This window comes from Ciconia boyciana, chromosome 13, assembly GCF_034638445.1.
Source record: "Ciconia boyciana chromosome 13, ASM3463844v1, whole genome shotgun sequence".
In the NCBI taxonomy this organism is placed as follows: Eukaryota; Metazoa; Chordata; class Aves; order Ciconiiformes; family Ciconiidae; genus Ciconia; species Ciconia boyciana.
The window spans coordinates 222921-240471 of NC_132946.1; the positions used below are offsets into that span (position 1 = coordinate 222921).

The window sequence follows — 17551 nt, forward strand, 5'->3', positions numbered from 1 at the left end:
ATACAAAGCAAGGCATCTCCAGATACAATTCAAGCAGCTGAAGTCACCTGCCCAGCCTCACAAATTAGCAAGTGGCTGAGGATCCAAGGATGTCTTAGGATGTCTTGTGCTGTCAGAGCCATCTAACGGCCTTTCTTGTGAGCCTCACAGGAGGTGGGGCCTCAGCCCTCAGGACTTACGCACACAATATTCACACTAAGGAAAGAGGTTCCAATTTTTTCCTTCCTGGAAAAGCACCAAGTGCTGGAAATGCATTTTCCCTTCAGGCTGGGCTGGCTCGTGGTCTGCACCTGCAGGCCAGGACCCTGCGCTGTGCACTTTTTCTGTGGCTGTGGGCTGTGCCAGCCCTGTTGCTGCACCAGCCCAGCGCCCTCCTCTGCGGCTGCATGCACCCCATCCCTCTGCAAGGGGACGTGACCCTCAAAAAAGGAGAGAGGCCCCCAGCCAGCGTTGAGGGGCCTGTGTCAGCTTTGGAACAGCGCAGGCCAGCCCTGGCTACTGCTCCCACCAGGCAGCTGCAGAGCACAGACAGGACCAGGAGAACAGCTCAGGAGGCTGAGTGGCCCCTGCGCAGTCCCCATGTGCCATTGTCTTGTCCCAACCAGCTGAATGGCAGCAGAGTCCCAGAGAAAAGCAAGGCACTCTTGGCGGTACACCTGCTGGAGACCATACTTTGCTGGCCCTCACAGGCCCACAGCTGTGTCTGTGCATGGATACACAAGATGCAAAGAAGGCTGCATGTGAACACCCCATCTTTAGCAAGACAGAATAGGAGCATTTACTCCAGCTTCCTGAAGCATTCTTACCTCCGCTGTTTGGCCAGAAAGGTTGTGATTGAGGCAGCGATTGCCACGACAACACCAAACAGCAGCAGCCATCCCATGCCTGCTGTCTGTGTCACTGCTGGAGAAAGAGACAGGGTCATTCAGGCTCACCTTGCATTTCTACCCTGGTCAATAAGCATGGCATGGTGAGGAGACATCCTCAATTTCTACCCCAGACTTTCTCTTAGGGACACTGAGGCTGTCACCTGGGGCCCAGCACTCCAGACATGAGGTCTGAAGGAGGATGCTCAGAGAAGACTGCATCAATGAAAGGAGCAGTGTATCAGCTGCTCTATGGCCTGGCTGCACCACAGACTGACAGCCAACACGCTTGGGACAGGACAGCTCCCTGCTACAAAGACCCCTGGTGTTTCTGACTCCTGGTTTAGGGACATCTCTACAGATGATCCATGAAGTGAAAAGAGAGTGCAGCTGGCCAGAGACATGTGAAGAAAAGGTGTTGACTAGATGAGTGCTTGTTGGCTGCTCTCCGCCTGTGATGGAAAGGAGCCTTTGAGACCCAGAACTCAGATAACCCTTAGCAAATGGAGCCTGACCTTGCCGCCACAGGACCATGTAATACTTCAGTTCGAGCTGCAGATCAGTGAGAGCAGGGAAGCTCAGCACATGCTGCTGACATTGACCACAGTCATCCTGCCCTGCTCTATTTGAACAGACTCCCTATTTTCATAGCCTCTGCTCCACCATGACAAGCCCCGGTGTACTTCTGTGCGTGAGGTACTGTGCAGTCCCTGTGGAGTGGGAGTGTTGGCTACAAAACGAAAACACCCATGCCCAGCAAGACCAAACATCAGAGTCCAGACACAGAACTTAGCCCTGAGAGCAGGCTCCCCTCTCCCCTCAGCTGAAGGCAATACTAAGCCCCAGTAGTGGAGGCACCTCTACTAGATCCCCCCCATTTCCGAAAGCTGCAAGCAGGACCCTGGAGATTTGCAACTGGAAAGGAAGCTAGAGGCTGCACTCCTGCTGTGGCACCCAAAGCTACAGCCAACCCCACCAAACCCTCCTCCCATGGGCCATGCTGTAAGGTGGGCTTTGCAGCACAGCGAGAAGGTCAATACAGACAGCACATATCAGCCCAGGCCTGGGGTTCACATACTCAGTAAGCAAGCCAAACATGCCTGTCTTTACTGGACTATTTAGAATTTGTTGTAATTAATTAGATTTGATTAGAGTTCTGGAAGCATTCTCTGACATTGCACCAACTGGAAGGACAAGGAGAGCTGGTAGCATGTACCGGCAGGGCTGGTTTTCAACAACAGCAGAGGACTCCATTCACTCCAAAATCCATGGTAGCCAGTATCTTCTCGAGGTCTGGCTCTCACTTGGAACTCATACTCGGTGTTCGCCTGGAGTTCCCATGGCAGGATCACCAGTGTCCGTTTATCTTCATGGACAGCTTTAGTCTTCTGAGTCTGTGAACGATTAAACACCAAAACGCTCAGGGCTGGAGTGACTGCTCCCACCTTACCCTCACTGCTGCACAGTGAGGAGCCCTGCAAAGTAATCTCCTCTGCTTTCATGTTGTTTCTGCAAGGCTGTGCTCTGGCTGGTCAGTAGCTGCATGGGGCCCTGGGGGATCCTTCCATGCAGGACAGCATGAGAAGCAGATGAACTATCAGCCCTCCCCACAGGATCTAGTACTTCTCAAACAGCTTCTGCTTCTTGATTCTTTTTTCAGTTTTGCCTGTTGTCAGTCCAGGCAAGCAAAGAGACACCTTTTCTAAACTATGAAAACCTTTCTTCCACACCAGCGCTCCTGTCCTGGTTGTGCTGGCCTCCTCTTTGCTGGTACATCCTACTTGATGGTAAACTGACATCTCACTTACCTCCCAGGTGTCCGTCCTTCTCTTATAACGCAGCTGATATTCCAGCTCCTCATTCAAAAAGTAGAAAGGAGAGTTCTGGTAGATGGTTTCCCAAGAAATATTGTAACCCTCTGAGAACACAGCGGTCAGATTGAACGGAGGCTGTGGTTTGACTGGAAGAGAGGATGGTGTTACCCTTCATAACATTACTGCAGACAAGAGGTGGCCCAGCATGGTACCAGCAATGGAGAGTTAGTAGGGAGCAAAACTGCCCTGGCAGGGGTGGGCTCTCCTGCACAGGACAACATCCACAACATTCCTGCCTCTCAGGCTGAGCAGTCCTGAGCCATGCACAGAACCTCACAGCTCAGCAGCATAGTGAAGTCAGGCCCACATTTCTCTGAATATGCCTTCTGCCTGTCTTGGAACCTCCTCATCACCTAAGGAGCAGGAGAAGGTAGCACATGGGGCTAATACCTCCTGGGAGATGTAAAGAGCACCTTGTTCTTCTCATGACATAGGAGGACTCCGTGTAGTCATGGTCACTTGCACAGTTGGGGAAAAACCCCTCACTGTAACAGAGATATCAGAGACAGGAAAAGCTGAGGCTAGCGGACACTGCATAAACCCAGTGAAACTCCCTGTGTCATAAGTGCCTAAAAGGCAAGCTTTTGTATCCCCTGCAGGGTGTTTTCAGATATCGAAAAGCAGTAATGCATAAACGCCAGCAGTAGTCTGCAGGGTCCGTCACTGAGCTATGATGCCTCTGTACGGGGACATCTAGGAGACATGCAAAGCACCACTACCCACTCTATAGTCTGTCAGTGGCGGCAAGGGGCTTTCCTGAAATGTTATGGCATTTGTCAAAAAGATGACGCTTCTCAGGTAAAGTTTAATTTCAGAAGAATCTGAGTAGAAAAATCCTTTTTCATACGCCCGCATGGTACCTGTCTGCCTGGCTAACCACCCCTTTTCTTCACAGTTTGCTGCACAACCCGGAACACACCAACATTCCACCAAGTCAACTATATGATTGCACCCAGTCTTCCTGTCATGCAGAAGAGACGGTTAGGAATTGCTCCAGAAAGGGCAAGCGCCACCTCCATTGTGTCTGGGACACCTTATGCCGCCCACAATAATGTTATGTTGGTTCAGGGGTCCACTGCAAGAGCCTCCTGGGACTCCTGTGAAGACATTTGTGGCATTTGCAATTAAAGCAATTCCTCCTGCCCTTTAGATTCTAGCCAAGAACAAACACTTGCATAGTCTGGGTATGAGACTGGTCTAAAGTGGAAATTTATCACCTACTGCTTCATGGGGAAAAGGAATTTCCCCATGAAACGGCTGGGGCCAAGCCAGCTCTAAGCTCAGCCTCAAGCATAAATGTTTCTGTAGCTTACAGTAGCAACAATAGGAGGACAGTGATCTGTGTAGATGAGTGCACACCAAACATAGCCCCCCACTGCTGGCTGCCACACTCACTCCTTGCCCAGACTATCCTAGCAGATAGAGATAAGGTCGGATAGTATTTATCAAATACACCATTTTTGTACTTACTGTTCTCTGCCATATAAAAGCCTTTGGAAATCACACGCTGCCTATCAGCTACCTCTGTAACATCCACCTGGACTTTGAAATCTGCCAGGAGTTCAGTCATGTCCACAGTGCACATGTACTGTGTGTGACTGGTGTTTCTGGACAATTGCAGGAGACTGCAGGCAGCCACAGTATTTTCTGGATCTTCCTCAGGAACCCTAAAAACACCAAAACAAACAAACAAGTCCACATCTACCACATGCTGTAGCTGGACTAATCTGTTGCTGAACCACCAGGCAGAGAAATTAATACGAAAAAGAGAGGCAACGTGTTCAAATAAAAATTTATCTTTGACAGATTTTTTTTTCCTTCTATTTGCTCAGCTGAGCATCTTTGAGAGAAGTAGGAAAGTGATGCTGAAGTGTTTGTGGAAAGGAAAGGTGCTCCCCAGGGCTGCACAGCCCAGCACTGCACCCACTTCCTTGCTGGGGCAGAACAGCAGCCGTACGGGGCTTGGACAAGCTGTGTGAGCCCTGACAGCACACGAGTGAAAGTCCATTGTTAACAGCAGCAAAGGGCACGGTATTCCCAGGGCAGGAGAGAAGCAATGCCAAGGAAGCCAGAGTCAGTGTAGCAGTCAGTGGCAAGCAGTGCAGTCAGTGGACACAGGAACCAGGGATCCTTTGCTAGGGGAGAAGCCAGCTGATAAGTGGAGTGTGAAGTACCAAGTAAAAACCAGCACGGCAGCAAGAACAAGAATTCTACCTAACAAAGAGGACAGAAGGACACCACTGTGCTACGGCCATGTTAGAAGCTCCTGCTGACTGCACTTTCCTCATCCTACTGAGACGTACCATGTTGCAGTGAGGTTATATGAACCGGCACCCAAGTCATTTCTCAGGATACAGGACAGGGTCTGTACATAGTCAACAAAACAAGTGAGGTTTTCGCAACACGTAGCTGTAGGTTTGGAAAGAGAAGACACAATATCAACTTTCATGATGAAGCAAGCAGAACTTTATATCAACATACACATCCTCAGGTCTCCCACTAAATCTGAAGGGAACAGACCACTCTGTGCCAGCCCCCCTGAAAGTCTTCAGTCTTGGAGCATAAGATGTGTTCCACCTCTACAGGGAGGCAAGTCACTGACAGCAAGATAAGCGTCAAACAAAAATCTATTAAAAATGCTGTGGCAGCAAACAGCATGCCAAAAGACCAGGAAATGCCCAAATTGTGACTGAATTTTCAAACATATCTCTGTCCCCTCTTATACAGTCACTACAGCAGAGTCACATATTATTTCTGCGAGTCCTAGCTTATGTAGCACATAAAAGAGGCATGATTACCCAATCAGAAACCGTAGCATATTCAAACATTTTAATGATACCACTTCCTAAATGGAGTACTGTTCTTTGCTAGTCTAGTTTTCATTTTATGACATCTACACAGCACTTTGCACATTTAAAAAGAGTGGTATTTTAGTAATTCTTTCTTTACCATTCTCTCTGCTTACTATTTGCTACAGCTTGATATCTGCAGCATCAATACTTTTCATGTCCAGCTCCAGAGGCTCGGAATATGCTTTTCATGGAATTTTGGCAAAAAAATATTGCAAATTTGTAGTTACTATAATTTCCATAAATCATTCTGATACTGAATCAATAGGCACAATTTATTAATCACTTAAACTGAAACAGACTTCTAAAGAGAACTTGAGAGGCAATTGTAGAATTTATGCTGGCCATTAAGAAAATTAGCTAATTTGAAAGTGGTCACAAAGCAGCATTTACGCTCTTCTCATTGTTCTGGAGGAGCTCTACTCATGTATCAGTATCTGATATGTGCTGTACAAAAGCACTGTTGTTCTATGCATAACACACTTACGTTATCTCCCTGGATTTCAAGGCAGGGAAGATGGCAGTACAGTGAGAAATGTCTGCATTGGTGAGTCCTCTCCTGACAGCACCTTGGGCTGACAAGAGCCACCGCTACTGCACGAGGAATAACTGAGTGAGGAAAGGCCTGCAGGAGATGCAGCATGCCATGTTGGTGCAAACCATGCCTACTACAGTGACTATTCATCTCTTACATGTACAGTACCACCCTGTTTTCATGGGAATAAAATTGTCATTGTCTAGGGGAAGATCTCAAGGTTGTTACATCCATGCTTAAATCAAGCGTGGGTCCTCCCCTACCATCAGGGACTGCCCCCAGCCTGATGGGACCATGTTACTTCACAGCCATCAGGCACCCAAATCCTCTGATGCTAACCAGGTTGCAAGTTCACCTCCCTTTGTCATTCTGCTGCTTGCCTGGTTAGAGAAGCTGCACTCCCTGCTTCCTACCTTCCCTTTGTTGAACATGCTTTGTGTTCAGAAGAGCTGTTTGCATAAGATGAAAGCAGGCCTACGTGATATGCTCAACAACCACAATGCCTGATTTTACAGTTAAAGAGAATGCTGTATGCAGAGAACAATCAACATGGAATGCAGGCAATGTGTGCACTGATGGACCAGAAACGTGTGTTCCACCCTCCAGATCAAATGACGGTCCTCACAAACAAGTTGTCTCTGCATTTACAGTCACAATGCACAGCAGGCATGTCCAGCGGAGGGTGCAGCCTAATCCTGGGCCAGAGTAAGTTCAAAGGAAAACAAAGTCCTACTTTTCCCACTGACTTCACTCATCACAGAAGTTTCTTCCTAGTCCCGCTGCATCAGAGCACACGCTGCTCCCCCTGCACGAGCTCTGGGCAGCACTCAGTCGTGTACAAGACCCCCCCGAAAAAGTCAGGATAGGGACAGAAGAAATTTGGGGATGCTCGTGACAGCCCGGCCCCAAGGGTGTACATATGCTTTATTAAACTGTAAGTGATTCAAATTATGTGGTTGTCACTTTGTTTCATTTTGACTTTTTCATTTCATACTGACTTCAGAATTTTGTTCTAAAATTTTAATTAAGTTTTAACTTTTCATTTTGAGCCCTCAGCAGGCTCTTCTGAGGGCCCTGGTACAAGCACTGTTTGCTCCAGAGTCCTGAACAACATACTTTTTCTCCCTTAGCCTAACTTTACTCTCCTACAAAAACAGGCTTATAAACCCCTTGCTTTCCTTTAGATAGGGTGGCAAGTATTAATAAGTTAATTAGCTTTCTTCTATGCTATTATGTTAATCAGTCAAATGGACTACTATTCCTAGGTAGCTGGTAAGCTGCAAGCGTATCTCTGGGCAAAAATCTCTTAACAAAATTAAGAAGAGGACAGCTCTTTACTGGGAAGGGAATAATTAAGTGTCCTAAACCCAGTTAGATCTAGGATGAGTTGTTCGTCCTTGGCAGCTTCGGAAACAAAAAAATCAAATACTTTTAACAGTAAGATCTAATTTGGTCCAAACTGAAATTAATACAGGGTAATTCCCTGGCTTGTGTTACACAAAAGTCAGACCAGACATTGCAATGGCCCTGTATGGCAGGAAGATAGAACTCTGAATTCATCTTTTCTGCTAATTTAGGTTTGGAGCAGGTCCAATGCTCTGCCTAGAAGCAGCATGTAAAATGCTAAACTTGCACCTGTTCCCTGCAGACACTGTTGTCGCTGCCTTTTTCTGTCCAGCTGACCTGTTCAGAAAGTCAGCTCTGAGTCAGCTGAAGCTTGCACGGTGGTTAGGAACCGGCAAGAAAGGGGGAGTGACTGTCTGCACAGTGCAGTCCTGAGCAAAGGGGCTCAGACCAGGAGAGGTTCACTCCACTGTCCCCAGCTGGCCTGCCAACAGCAGCCATAAGCCCTGGGGATATCCTGGTCTTGGCCACCAGAACCTTTCCTATGGCAAAGGTGGGGTGTTTTTTTTGGGGGGGGGGAGAATCCTACTCTAAAGTCAAAAGGAGACATTTCAATGCAGGGCAGGCACTACCGCTGCACGCTCCCCACTGGTGCTGCTCCCTGGAGTGGTACGCAGTCTGGCTGAGCTCTGCCCAGCTGTGTACCTTCTTGTGTCTGTCCTCCACTGCCCCTGGAGCCTCTTCCATAACTCATTATCCCATGGAACCCTCTCCCCTGGTACCCTATCTTGTGGTTCCTGTCCCATGGCAACCTTGTGCCACGCACATCTCAGCAGAGCCTGCGTCAATGGCCACCAAGATAAATCCTGTGGGTGTACAGCCCGGAAGAGATATCTGGGAACTTACTGTACTTGAATAAAAGGAAGAAGGAAATACTCTGGAGCCACAGTTTGTTCCTCATATTGGTTCTGACTGGATATCCTGGGAAAAAAAATAAACAAACAAAAAACCCAAAGAACCAATTAAAAGTTCAGCTCAGCCATCTACTCATGTGTTGAAGGTTGAGGGGGAATTAATCTTGCTTTAATTTAAATGTCTAAAAGTAAAGTGCCTAATTTAGGCAAGTCATCTCAGCTCTCCTGTATGTATCTACTCCATGGGCTAAAGGGGGGACAACCGACAGCCCTGCCAAGTGGCCATAAACCAGGTCAGTGAAATCTCTGCTCCTTGCCAGCAGAATGTGCACAGAGAAAGCAGCAAAGTGACTGCAGCCTCAGTCTATCCATGCAACAGGAAGGCACTTGGGTTAAGTGCTAATGCATTTTTTCTTCATCGGTTTCCTGCAACTAGAAATGGCTTTCAACTAGGAGAAGTGATATTGCTGTGGCTTAAACATCTGCACAGTGAATGAGTCAAATAGAGTCTGAATGTCACTGTAGGTCTGTATGAGCAAGGCTTGTGAGAACTCATTGATTTGGCCTACCCATGGAATATCTAGTTAAGGGACTCCAGGAAGGCAGACCAGACAAAAAAATAACAGCCTCCCATGTGGCACAGAAGAGAATGATGTACAGCACTCACTTCAGGGGAAGGCGGTCGCGATGCAGTTTGGCGAAGAGACCCTACAGGAAAGTCTTCAGAGAAGAGGACAGCAGGATGTCTACAACAATATGACGAAACAGCATCCCATACAAATGACTGCTCAGCCCACAGCCCCTGCTCCAAGTCAAGGCCCTCAAGCCACATAACACGTTAAGGCTGTGTTTTCACAGTATTTAACATTTACAGAAACACACAGATGTGCACAGAAAGACTTAAAATTAGCTCTCTGCAGAGTACAGATTTCAGCACTGTTTTCTCAAGCTATTCTGAAATGGGCTAGGCTGCCTGGGGACAAGACTTTGGAGAAGCAACCTGTATTATTTTGGGGACATACTTCTGTTGGCAGCAAGTTGCAAGGATGCACAGACAGCAGGGAGGGCCCACATGCCATGCCACAGAGCAGCAACATTGTCAGTGACCGGACACACAGGAGTGTCTCTGCAGAGCCCCAGAGCTCTGCCAAAGCCCTTGCACTAGATGGCACAGAGGCACCTGTGAAAGCGATATGGGTGAGGACTGGGCAGCAAGCTGCAGCCACCAAAAGATACCCAGAGCTCCTGGCAGGGCCTGGTGCAGGTAATAGAACAGTAGAATCATTTGGGTTGGAAGGGACTTTTAAAGGTCATCTAGTCCAACCCCTGTGCAATGAGAAGGGACATCTTCAACTAGATCAGGTTGCTCAGAGCCCTATCCAGCCTCCAGGGATGGGGCATCTACCACCTCTCTGGGCAACCTGTTCCAGTGTTTCACCACCCTCAATGTAAAAAATTTCACCACCCTCAATGTAAAAAATTTCTTCCTTATATCTAGTCTGAATCTACCCTCTTTTAGCTTAAAACCATTACCCCTTGTCCTATCACAACATGCCCTACTAAAAAGTCTGTCCCCATCTTTCTTATAAGCCCCCTTTAAGTACTGACGGCCGCAATAAGGTCTCCCCAGAGCCTTCTCTCCTCCAGGCTGAACAACCCCAACTCTCTCAGCCTGTCCTCATAGCAGAGGTGTTCCATCCCCCTGGTCATTTTTGTGGCCTCCTCTGGACCTGCTCCAACAGGACTACGTCTTTCCTGTGTTGAGGACCCCAGAGCTGGATGCAGTGCTCCAGGGGGGTCTCACCAGAGCGGAGTAGAAGGGCAGAATCCCCTCCCTCGACCTGCTGGCCGTGCTTCTTTTGATGCAGCCCAGGATACAGTTGGCTTTCTGGGCTGCGAGCGCACATTGTCAGCTCATGTCCAGCTTTTCATCCACCAGTACCCCCAAGTCCTTCTCCGCAGGGCTGCTCTCTATCCCTTCATCCCCCAGCCTGTATTGATACCGGGGGTTGCCCTGACCTGGGCGCAGGACCCAGGTCCTGGAGTGCCTGTGCCTCCCCCACCACCAGCAGCAAACACCCAGTCACTCAGCAGAGAGAATGCCAGTGAGGCCTCCCTCACTTGGGGAACATTTGTGGTGTTTAAAAATTTCCCAGGTTTACTCAAATAATGAAAGCAAAATAAATTTAGCAGCCACCGAAAAGCCCCTGCAGCCCCACGTGAGCTCAGAGCCTCGCTCTCCAGGCACCGCAGGGTCCAGATGACATCAGCAAGGCTCACTCGGGAGGTGCCACAAACAGCTCATGGCTGCAGCACCCCAGCCCTGCGGTGGGAGCCGCCACGCTGCTGCTGCCCCTCCTTTCCTGCCAAACATATCCTGCAGATGAAGCATGTGCTCCAGCTCAGCAAGGAGCACCAGGCACCCTGCTAGTCTCCCTCGCCTGCTGCGAGTGGCAGGACAGAAACTCTCTTTCCCCACGCTCCAGCCCTTCTTTCTGCATCATACATTTCCTTGAGGAAACACCTTTTCTTCATCCCTCTAGTCCCAGTTGTCCAAGTTTTCTCTGTATAATAACTATTGTCATTACCACTACTTCTGGTGGTGCAGCCCCCGATTACTAAGACACAGCCCGCTGCCTAACTCCACGTTGTGCTCCCACTCATCCTTCCCCTGCTCTTCTCCAAATTCTCATTCCTTTGAGGAAGGCACCCTGTTATCCTGCCACCTGAAACCTCCTCACCGAACTTCATGCTAAGACTGGCTGCACCATGAAAACAGACGCCCTCAAGATGGGCAGCCTCCTGATGCTGATGCAGCAGCTGCTTGTGACTTCCTAGCACTGGGGGCCCTGTTCCTTGCAGCACATTTAGTAGAAGAGCTGTGCTGATGGAACTGGCCACTGGGGCCTAGAGGTCACTAGCCCTAGAGACAGGATACATGCAATGGTCCGCTGCCTTTTTAAATCATCCTTCTCCCTGTGAAATACCTAGAACCTATTGCTGCTGGGCTCAGAATATTCAGGGGTCCCCCAGCTTAGGATGCCAACAACCGGCCCAAACGGGCCTGTTCCCACCCCGAGAGAGCGCACGGTCTCCAGGGCTGCTGCTGCTCTTCCTCAGGCTTTCATGCCCTCTCACTGAGTGTAACCCAGCACGCGCTCTGGGCTGCGGGACGGACGGGTACCATCTCGTACTATGCCCTGCTACAGAAGCCCATCTCAGCGTCACTTTGTGACTGTCACGCTCCACAGTCTTGGCCACCCTATAAGGCCAAGAAAGGCAACTCGCTGCCTCTTCTTCAGCAGAAGAAGGAAGGGCTGGGCACTCAGAGAGCTCTGCAGACCCACTGCTTGTTTCAGAATCCAACTGGCAGTGCCCCCAATGTTTCATGTTCATGATATTTCTGTAGCTCCCTCATTTTACCCCCATTCCTGCCTAAATGGACAGAGCAATGCGAGGGAAGTCTTTGCTACTTTTAGCTACTGGACTGTGGTTTCTTTAGAGTGCCTTCCCTATTTTCCTTCCTCTGCTCAGAGGATAGTACCATCAGTCCAATGGGACAGGAAGGACTGAACAGGAAAAGTCAAAGCGACAAGCCCAAGTAGCTCATCGGGAAGATATCCTGTGGAGATATCGGAGGCTGCCATTACACACTGGAGAGAGGTTAGCATACAAGGTTGTAATCTAGAAGGAAGCTTCCTGAATAAGAGCACAGTAGCAAAAATAAGACAGAAAAGCAGTAGGATCTGCTAACACAGATGAAGCAAGGAGACAGTACTTCCTCACTTGGGACTCCACTGTCCCATCTTACCCTTGACTCACTCCACTTGCCAGTGCCCACAGATTAGTCCAACACGTATCTCCTTCACTTCTTACACAGTTCTCCTACCTCAGTGTGGTGGGGAAGGACTGCTAACCTCTGAGAGCACCATAGAAAGTGTCAGTGCTATGTGTGTCTGACCTCCTGTCTGTGCTCCAGGTTGCGATGACAAGACATGGATGTGTGTGCAGAAGAACTGGGAAAGATGCAGCTCTGCAGGAGTGTCTCTGTGGTCTTTGATGGCTGGAAGACCTTATGGCTTCACAGAGATGTATAGCAGCCCCTGTTCTGAAGCTTCCTCCAGTTAGGCCCTCTGCAAGCTTCAATCCCAGTCTATGATTAAGACCCCCACCTTTCCTACCTCCCTCCATTTGTTACACCCTTCCCATTTGCTTCCATCTGTCAGCACCCTGCTCGTGTCATTGTTCACTTGGAGGGAAGAATGGCAGTAGGCAATGAGCAGAGGCAGGAACTTATTTTCTGTCTGATATAAGAAAAGTCCTTTCTACCACCTCATTTCAATTTCTCTGTCTGTGAAATGGGGACTCTGAGACAGCTTCATGCATCTGTGAAACCCAGTTACTTAGCTCATAAAATGTCAAGCATTGTACAGCTGCTAAGCACCATTGCTGCAAACTCTGTAGTATCCTAGGGATCAGCGTGTGAGAGCACAGTAATAGAGTTGTTTAGCCATTCATATAGTGCACATGTAAATGATGCTACAAGGTTTTAATATACCAGAGAATAGGAAATAGGACCAATACAGACACAGACATTTACGAAGATTATTTTTGTTAAGGATCTGGAAATGTGGTGCTATAAGCTGCCAAAGATGGATGCAGTCTAAGCTCACAATTTGAAGTGTCTCCAGGAAATGTATGCACTTACAAAACTTCCACAAAAAAAAAAAAGCCTAATTAAGAACTCAGTTTAAGTAAAATAATTACAAAAATATTCTGGTATTTCCAAGCATGAGAAAATAAATGTCATAGCTATACCCAAGCAAAAAAGAGTGGAAGCCTCTCAGTCCATCAGTTGCATGCAAAACCAAGCTTTCTTCTTAAAAAAAATTCATCATCAATGTACACTGCCCACTAATCACAAAGCTAAAGCAACAGGGAAACAGAAGGATTCTCTAGCTGTCCAATAGAGGCCAACAGCAAGGACAGCAGGGGCACAAGGGCCACTTCAGCTACAGGGAAGATTTACAGTGAAGTCACAGATATCAAGCAGTAACACACTGGCGGCAGGGAAAATTGGTGGAAACATGGACATTACCTTGCCCCGTCCTTTCAGCTGTCCATTTCAGCCCTCCAACACTTCCATGGCTGGCCTGGCTAAATCATTACTGCGACTGCAGACACTGCATGTGCAAGAGCTGGAAAGCAGGTGGATCTATCAGCACTGAGTAAGAAAGAGTAAAGCCTACTTGTACACGACCAAGAGCTGTAGTGTATTGGAATACACAGTGATAAATGGTGGTTGACGTCACCACTGTATCAGTATTACTGTGCTGATAGAAGGATGTGGTGAGCAGAGGAGGCAATGAATTCAGGTCCAAACACCCACACAACATTTATTACTGTATTGCTCTGCTCTCTTGCTCTTATGTGAGAAAAAGGTGGGAGAGCAGATAAAAACTCATAAGCCTCAGATCTAAAAGGTCATAGTGGGGCTGGTGGAGTTAAAGCCCTGCAGTGGGGAGGCATCAGCATCACGGCATTAAATGGTTAAGCCTAACTGTATAGTACAGTGAGTACCACATTGGAGACAGCCAAGTACCACCGCGCTCTGCTTCCACCTGTCCCCAAAATGGCCCCGGGGACCAGGGCAACAGCACCAATCCTCAGACCACAGGCAGGGAGGTGGGCTGGCTCCCACGCAGGTGGAGAGGCTCACTGCTACCCTGAGCTCATGCCTGCAGCTTGTGTCCGGGCTGGGGCTCTGCAGATTGCAAGGTTGACACTGAGGGAGGGTAGGTCAACTCACCTCCACGTACCTTAAAAGGGGCTGCAAGGAGCCCAATGCACGGTCCTTGCATCCTTGGGCAAGAGGGAAAGGAGCAGCACTATGGAGTGGACTTGGCACACACAGCGTAGTCTGGTGGTAGGAGGGTAAAGAACAAGGAGCTGGAATAACCCAAGGAGACTGCAGCAGTGAAGTGGGCACAAAGCAGCTGGGTGCAGGGTGAGCGGGCTCTATGTTCAGCCCCGAGACCTGCTGATCTGAAAAGCCCACTGCCCCTACTGCACCCACCACCCAGCAAGAGGAGGTGCAAAGACTTGGCACAGCACAGCACAACCCAGCCAGGCAGCCTGGGGCAGCAGACGCAAAGCCGGTAGGGGCCAGCTCTTACCCAGACCTCAGGGCTCCTCAGATAGTTATAAGAGAAATCACAGATATGGGAGAGTCATGGCTGGTCAGTCTAAGTACAATACGTTTTTGTAGTAGTTAAAGAACAAAATAGATCCCATCCCTCATGTAGGCAAGGACACAGCAATCGCAGGCCATAGAGGGCATAAGATTGTCAGAAGATGCTCAAGGCAGAAGGTCCCAGCTCCATATTCAGCAGTAGCAGCTGTCTCTCTCTCATGTACTGGTAAGATACTTGAAAAATAATCAGGAGCTTACTGCTTCTAGCATACATAACATCTGTTTGAAAGGGAGAAATCCAGACTTAAAAGGCTGCTGATCCCAGTCTGGAGCAATGAACACAGCCATGGGGAAACTGCTAACAGTGCAAAAGAGAGCAGCTCTAATTTCTATGCTGATAGAAATATAGGCAGGGACAAGGTGAGGTGCCACTATGTCAGGGGATGTTCCCAGGAGAATGTAAGAATGTTAACAACATGCCAGGGTTTTTATAAAAGGAAGTATGGTATCCTGGGCCACAAAGCAGGCCAGTTGGCCTAAACCAAAACTATTAGAAATGCTAACATGGGATTCAGTTAATATACAACGGAAGGATAATAATACAGAATAATTGCAGCCCAAGCAGTTGTACAGAAAATATTAGTGCAACAAGTGATTTTTCATTTTTAATGAGTTAAGTTTGAGAAAAACAGGCATTTAGGTGCAATATGTTTAAATTTATAAAGCAGTTGGTCTTAGAGTACCACCAGTATTCTCGTTTTAAAAATTATCTCAGTAATATCAAATGCATATTATTGCATGTTTTAAAAGGAGCATGGCTTATGCCTGCCAGACTAGCACTCTTTGGACTGATCACACATGCTGCCCCTTCCCTCCTTCCTCTGCACAAATAATGGTGCTAGCACACCTTGAAGAGTCCTGTGTAACCATGGAGCAAAAGCCACACCGCCGTCCTGGTCTGCTATCCTCACAAGAGAAAGCTATTACTAACTGCCTGGGAAATGCCTAGCTTAGCTGCTCAGCCTGATTGACCCCGTGCTATCCCATACTGCACCCAACAGTGACAATCTCTACAACCCATAGGCAGCATCAGCCAAGACAAGTCTTTTCTAGAAGCTTGGGCCTGACTCCACGCCTATAAGTGATCCACAAAGCGTGCAAAAGGAAGAGCTGGTCCTCTTCCAGAGATTCTGCTCCAAACACCGATGAGGAATAGCTGTTGCGCTAAGTAACGGGATCTTCTCCATGCATGTTATAACAGTGCACAACCAGCGCATGGGCCAGCCCAGTTACCAGCAACTACCTGGCAAGCATGGTCAAGAGCCACCTGCCCTGGCCTGAATGGTCCAAAACACCTGTTTTTCCTGGGGTGAGTCAGGGGCATGGACGTGTTTACTTATAGAGACAAGGAAAGAGAGGTAGGACTGAAGGTAGGTACGAGCCCTATGAGAGGGCGGCAGTGACAGTTGTAACTTCTTTTTCTAAGGTAGTTAATTTTAATTTAAGGAAGTTTATCCTTCACCAACTGCCAGAATTCAGATGTGTATGTACAGTTTCCCTTCTGTGATGCTCATTGCTGGTGAAGCATAAAGCCAAGGGAAGCATTAAGGGCCTGCCAGAAGGCTGGAATAGCTCATCATGCATGGATGTGTTGAAACGTAATGATTGATTCTCTTCTGTCATCTAGCACTGTGCCTATACATGTGTGCGTATGTGCAAGCACATGCATGTGCACATGTGAAACTGTGCGAGTGCTGCAACATGAAGAGAAACAAGTAGTCTTGCCCCTGCACAGCAAATGCTTAACATATGCCTAGCTTTTCAGTCCTGGGAAGCCCAGCACAGTGTGACCCACCAGATCTCTCCCCATGACTGAGAGGGACTGTACCCACCATATCCAGCCTGGGAAGAGCCACGATGTAGGACACACATGCAGGATCTCTAGGAGCCCCGATACCTGTTGCCACCTGGAGCACAGTACAGAGATACACCTCCTGCATGGAACAAAGCAGGTCAGTGGGCTCAGCGTGCAGTGACCATCTCCAAGAACACACAGCTCTACAGCTACTCTGTGCTGTGTGGGCACCGACTCCTCTACAGCTGAGGTTCCATGGCACTTCAGGGCAGCTGAATCCAGCCCCCAAGGTAAAGCATTTGGAGACCTGAAGCAGTTCAGTTGCAATGGATTTATGTTGATTTGAGATAAAGAGGCAACTACTTTCATCCAGCTGTAATCTCAGCCCAGCCTGCAGTGGCAATATTCACCAAGAAGCAAGTGTGAAGGGCACACCAGGGAAGGCTTGGTAGATTCTGCTAAAGTTATTGATGACCCAAAAGCATTTTGCAGTGACTGGAAGAAGGGCAACATCTGTATGTATTTCTCACCAAGAATAGATACACACAGAGGAAATAACAATGAGAGCTGACAATTCCTTTCTCTAGAAAAGGGAATTAGTGACACTTGCAGTTACCAAGTTCATGATGTGGGGAAAAAACCCCACACAAACATTACTGCCTCTGTATTTTCTTCCTGTCACAATGGAATTAAAACAATATCCTCAGCATCAAACATACAGACCTGGTATAACTCTAGGGTCAAAGGCACCTTTACTGGCTGGTGACATTTAGGAGGAAGATAATCATACATTACGATAAGTAATGAGTAAAAAAAATGGCAGGAGAACAGCTGAGACATGAGTAACAGTGTTCTACTGGAAGGGAAAGCAATAGAAGAAACCACCTCAAAGCTCAGGAAATGGGGTAAAATATGAATGAGCCAGGCAGAAAGCGGAGGTGTTAGTCAGCAAAGCAGCAGGTTGAAAAACAACAAAGCCCCCCAGCTGGCAGCCTGTGAGCTGGCACAGGATGCTGCGCAGAGAGGGAAGGAGCGCGTTGCTTTCGGTCTGGGGAGTGCTGAGTGCCACCTACAGAGACCCCAGCACCCTGCCCTCCTGCCTCCCTTTTGCCATTGCCAGT

At 48.3% G+C, this 17551-nt stretch overlaps 1 protein-coding gene across 9 annotated transcripts in view; it reads right to left on the reverse strand.

Annotated features, from left to right (window-relative positions):
- The window catches only part of IL21R (interleukin 21 receptor), a 29401-nt gene that overhangs the window by 5337 nt on the left and 6513 nt on the right, over positions 1-17551 (reverse strand). For 2 of the 9 annotated variants that reach the window (XM_072878436.1, XM_072878440.1), the window contains exons 3-11: positions 14192-14302; positions 13481-13580; positions 9050-9128; positions 8375-8449; positions 5044-5149; positions 4211-4407; positions 2675-2826; positions 2083-2260; positions 807-903 (exon numbers count right to left, since the gene is read on the reverse strand). In XM_072878436.1, coding sequence (XP_072734537.1) covers positions 807-903; positions 2083-2260; positions 2675-2826; positions 4211-4407; positions 5044-5149; positions 8375-8429 — 785 coding nt within the window. In that variant the 5' untranslated portion in view covers positions 8430-8449; positions 9050-9128; positions 13481-13580; positions 14192-14302. Of the gene's footprint in view, positions 1-806; positions 904-2082; positions 2261-2674; positions 2827-4210; positions 4408-5043; positions 5150-8374; positions 8450-9049; positions 9129-13480; positions 13607-14191; positions 14303-16467; positions 16570-17551 lie in introns of all 9 variants that reach the window. The other 7 variants (XM_072878432.1, XM_072878433.1, XM_072878431.1 and 4 more) reach the window with 5 other exon arrangements.